General features: G+C 43.7%; 2 protein-coding genes across 2 annotated transcripts in view; one reads left to right on the top strand and one right to left on the bottom strand.

Annotated features, from left to right (window-relative positions):
- LOC148891528 (phosphatidylinositol 4,5-bisphosphate 3-kinase catalytic subunit alpha isoform) overlaps positions 1–420 on the bottom strand; it is a 16873-nt gene extending 16453 nt beyond the window's left edge. The window contains exon 1 of the mRNA XM_089007705.1: positions 111–420. The gene's annotated coding sequence lies outside the window, so the exon portion shown is untranslated. The remainder of the gene's footprint in view (positions 1–110) is intronic.
- A 1147-nt stretch (positions 421–1567) lies between these two features.
- LOC148891527 (uncharacterized) lies at positions 1568–5063 on the top strand. The gene is made up of 2 exons (XM_089007706.1): positions 1568–3287; positions 4930–5063. The coding sequence occupies exons 1-2, from the start codon at positions 2094–2096 to the stop codon at positions 4954–4956; spliced, it is 1221 nt and encodes a 406-aa protein (XP_088863832.1). The 5' UTR covers positions 1568–2093; the 3' UTR covers positions 4957–5063.

The following is a 5063-nucleotide window of genomic DNA, read 5'->3' as shown; positions in this document are numbered from 1 at the left end:
TCGAAACGCGCACACAAGCCCAGTATCGATCTAGAGGATATACATTTGTTGTCGGGTTCTTGTTCATCGATCGGGAGGAGTAAAAGAGGAGAAAACATCATGCTAGCTACCTGTGTCACAAAGCTAGTCCGAACCGGTTGGCCGCGACGCTAGCCATCCAGCACAATAACGAGGAGCGGCGGCTAACTGCGCAAATCCCATTCGAGACTGTTTCGGAGTTCCAAACATTAGTCCTCCCTAAACATTATTCCTTCCGAAACATAGCGGTAGGACAGTAATACGCTTCTCATTGTCCAGTGGCGGTGCGGAAAACAATAGACAACTTTATGATGTTTCCCGTAGGGTTACCCCTGAAGTAAACAGCACGGTGCGGTAACATGCTAGCTGACTCGAGCTAACTGCTACCGGGCTCCTCGTGACGGACCGCCCAATGAAGCTCCTTGTTGACGACGGAGTTTACTGGAAATATCTTCTGTTTATCTTCCTGTTCAGGGGAATGAGGTCAAGCGAGAGGAATTTTATTGATTAGATCAGTGGTTCTGATCGGGTGTCTCCCCGGGACACTTGCCTTTCAAATTGAAAAGCCGCCGCCTAATTTTATGTAAGTCAATAACAACACAAATAAAGATAACATGTGGTTCAAGGGAGATATGTGTGAAATCTTTCGAAGTGTGACGAAACCATCATTGCAAAAGAGATATTTTTAAGACGTTTTTGTTTCTAATATCATTTTACAGACACAAATCGAAAAGTTATGACTGCTGAAAATCTCCATCTTTATCCTATTTTTAAGAGGTTGGTGTGAGAAAGTTTGATAAAATAGAGCAGGCAACAAATAATAACGAACTGATTAACTTACAGTTACTAATTACAAAAAAAACTCTAGGGCTCAGCTTTACCAAATCATTTCAATCATAAATTGTTCTAAAAATGAGGTATGTCCAGCTTTCGGGTGGCAGTTTAGGATAAGCCGACAATTTCAACAAGAGCGACCAGAGACTCACAGAAAGTTTACGAAGTCGATGTTCTTGGAATTTGGGGTTTAAAAACTTCAAATGTTGTTTGTTAATGTTGCCATTCAATGATATTGGAAAAAACAGGGCGGTAAATCTGGTTCCCCCTTCATGTACCGTAAAAGTAATCGCGTATATATCACTCTAGCTGACAATGTAATACAGCATACAAAAAAAGTAATTTCATTTCTAATAGAAAATGGATGGAATTTTAAATAAATAAAAAAAGAAAAGAAGAGAAGAGGAAAGTAATAATCAGGTTTTGAAAGACTGACCTGCTGTTTGTTTTGGTCACTAGAAATAGTCGGGAGCGCATGATTGTCTTTTCTGAATTATCAGGGAGTATAAAAAACGTAAAAAATGACATTCCTCTTCTAAATTATGGAAAAGTTTGGGATTGTCTTATACATAATCACATTTCTCCAATGGAAATTATTTCATGTTGCAGACATAAAACTTGTAAACAGTCTCTAAAGGCTTTGATTGTGCAGATGATTGTATGTAAAATCCATTTCAGTCGGTTTTCTTGGAACAACCACAGGTGACACGTTCCTGTGACAGGTTGTAAATTATCGTATTTCCTATTTTGGTTACATTCGCGTAGTTCTATTGGTTTACAAATGATATATATCGAAAATGTTTATTTAAACATGGAACGCCTGCTTCGGTTCATGTTTCGTGTCGGACCGATTTAGATCGTTGGACCGGAAATTGTTGTGCGCGTACGTTTGCATTAGATCGGGGCATTCGAAGTAAACCACTGTTGAGTCAAGACGTATCACATTGCTTGTCTTGTGGTTTTTTCCTGGATCCCACAACACCGTATCTCCCTTACTATAGTGGAGAGCGCAACATTTTGGAGGCACCGCTGGGATATTTGTGTTCGAGTGTTGTCTACTCGCCGTGGGTAGAAGCTCGCGCCGAATATCCCCAATCAACCCAGTCGGAGTGGCGTCGCCGTTTACTGGTTTGTTTCTACATGTGCTCTAGTTGCATCTCTGTGCGTACAGCCACCACTAGAGGGCACTGGAAGACTTTGAAGTGAATCCGGCCAGCTGAACTGCGTCTACCCTCTCGAAAATGGCGTTAGAGGAATTACAGTTGGACATCAAAGGCAAGTTATTTGGACTGAATTTTCAACAGTTGTCAGAGTTATGTGCTGAAATCCAAATATCTGGACTGGAAAGAGAGCAACTTACAGGAAAGACTCGAGGCCAACTAATTAATATTGTGTCAACCTACATTGAAAGAGCTGAATTAGAGCTAGAAGATGAAGGAATGTCAGATTTGCTACGTGTAAAGGACTTGATTCAAAGTATAAAAGATTTTGAACTAGGAATAGCCAAACCAAGTGAAAAAGGTCGGGATGCAGTGCGAAAGAGAAGCATAGTGCCCCCAGACACTGCCCCCTGGCGCAAAGATTTCAAAATATCTGGACAAATAGGTGAACTCGGACAAAAAGATAAACTCACATTTCCTAATTTGGTCAGACAGATAGAAAGTGGGCTCAGTAAAGGCTACCAGGGGGATGAGATCATTGATGCAGTGGTTCGTGCCATAACACCAGGTCTGCAGTTGAGAAGCTACCTCGAAGGGAAAGAAAATCTCACCCTACCTTCTTTACGAAGGATTCTCCGATCTCACTATCAAGAGAGAGGAGCCACTGAATTGTACAAGCAGCTCTCATCGGAAGTGCAGACTAATAAAGAGTCCCCACAGAAATTTCTACTGCGTGCGATGGATCTTCGTCAAAGGATTCTTTCTGCATCTCAAGAGGCTGAATCAGGGGTGAAGTATGATCCCACGTTGGTCCAGAGTTTATTCCTGCACACAGTTCTGACGGGGTTACAGAGTGACAATGTAAAGAGTGATATGCAACCTTTCCTCCTGCTAACCACCACATCAGATGAAGTACTGTTAGAAAAATTAAACATGGCATGTGCAAATGAAAAAGAGCGACAGGAAAAAAAGAAAAATGCTGCTGCACGGGTGACAACGCTGAACACTGTCCAGTTAGATGACACACCAGTCCCGATTGGGAAGAAGACAGTCTTAAAGCAGAATACTTTTACTGTGCCGAATGAACTCCTTTCAGAGATCAAAGAGATGAGGTCAGAGATGATGCTGTTAAAAGAGCTGCGTGCAGAAGTGTCCCAGATCAAAGAGACTATTCAGAAACCAACAGCCACTTCTCAGCCCACCAGCGGAGGACCTGAACGCCTGCCTGACCACTACCCTGAACAGGTCGCCTTCACTCCACCTTCACAATATCAGGTAGATCCACCAGCCAGGCACTACTACAACCAGCACTCCCCATCAGCTCTTCAGCAGTACCACCCAGCACCAGGCCCCAGGTCGATGAGGGGGGCAGCACAGTTCCAGCAGCGGTTCGCCCCTCAGCAGTACTACATGCCCCTTCGCCCTCAGCCCAGGTGTTATTCTTGTATTCAGACAGGTGAAGAATATTGTCAGCACTGTTTTAAATGTGGAAGTAGTGAACATTTCAGAGCAGGCTGCAAAGCACAGAACTCAGCTAGGAACCATGCTTTAAACTAGAAAGGGTTACCCCAGTGGGACATGGTGTGACCACAGAGACAGATAGGTCCCAGCGTTACAGTGGTGCTATGAAAATGGAATGTAAGCCCCACACATGTGGCCCCGTTCAGAAGAGATATAAGCAGTCATTTGTCGAGCGTACAGATAAGAAACAGTGTGGCAAATTACCTTCGGTCAGGGAGTTAGTGGGGAAGAAATGTCTTATTCGGTGCTTTTTGGGTAACAAAAGGGTTGAAGCACTCTGGGACTCGGGGTCCCAGGTGTGTGCTGTAGATGAGTTATGGAAACAAACGAACTTACCTGACGTGTCATTGAAAAATGTGAATGAGCTTATTGACCCTGATAACACTCTCAATATTGTGGCAGCTAATGGAACGGATATGCCTTATGTAGGATGGCTTGAGATACCATTTAAACTTGGTGCTAATGATCCAGGGCTACTTGTACCAGTATTAGTACTAAAAGGTGACCAGCAACAGTGTCCTATCATAGGGTTTAATGTCATTGAGCGTCTTGTGTTAGATAGCCTCTCTAATGAGTCACAAACAGGGGATGCAGAAAAGCTCTTGAAATCGGTTAGACTAGCTTTTCCCCACCTTAAGCGCAATAAAGCTGCCACTTTCATAAAAGCAGTTAGTCTGGGACAAGCACATGAGTACCGTGTAAAAACAACAAATGAGAGATTCACTATAGCCAGGCATAGCTCACTTATTATTCCATGCAAAGTACAGGCTAAGCCCTTTAAGGAAGATGTTACATTAGTTTTTGAGCCAAGTGAAAACCCACAGTGGCCAGATGGCCTCGAGCTTTGTGACTCGTTGGTCTCAGTAAAGGCAGGTTCCATCCCTAGGATAGTTGTTAGTGTCCAGAACCCTACTAATCATGATATTAGGTTTCCAGTAAAGACTATTATTGGTACAGTGCAGCCAGTAGGGTCTGTCTACCCAGCTAACATATTTAAAAGGGACCTTCCTTCACCGGTTGTCAATGAGGTCCATGTCCAGAATACCACCATCGCTCTCAGTGAGCAGTGGGACCCCCCAATTGACCTTTCTCATTTGGACGAAGATAAAAGAAAGACCGTTCAGCAGATGTTGAGAGAGGAATCGGCATCATTTTCAAAATCGGACGACGACATAGGGTGTGTGGAAAACCTACAAATGGACATTTTGTTGAAAGACACTGAGCCCGTTTCAAAGACATATATGTCTGTCCCAAAGCCAATGTACAGAGAGGTGAAAGATTATTTACAGGACTTGATAGCGCAGGGGTGGGTGGAAAAGTCCACTTCCTCCTACTCATCCCCTGTCGTCTGTGTCAGGAAAAAAGATGGTACACTGCGCTTATGTATTGATTACAGAGAGCTGAACCGGAAAACACACCCTGACCGGCACCCCATCCCACGGGTACAGGACGTGGTGGATAGCCTTGGGGGTAACACCATCTTCTCGCTGCTGGACCAAGGCAAAGCATACCACCAGGGGTTCATGTCCA

This window comes from Hippocampus bargibanti, linkage group LG11 (assembly GCF_051943395.1).
Source record: "Hippocampus bargibanti isolate YZ-2025 linkage group LG11, ASM5194339v1, whole genome shotgun sequence".
Classification (NCBI taxonomy): domain Eukaryota; kingdom Metazoa; phylum Chordata; class Actinopteri; order Syngnathiformes; family Syngnathidae; genus Hippocampus; species Hippocampus bargibanti.
The sequence above is the reverse complement of the archived record's forward strand: the minus strand, read 5'-3'. Positions and strand labels throughout refer to the sequence as shown.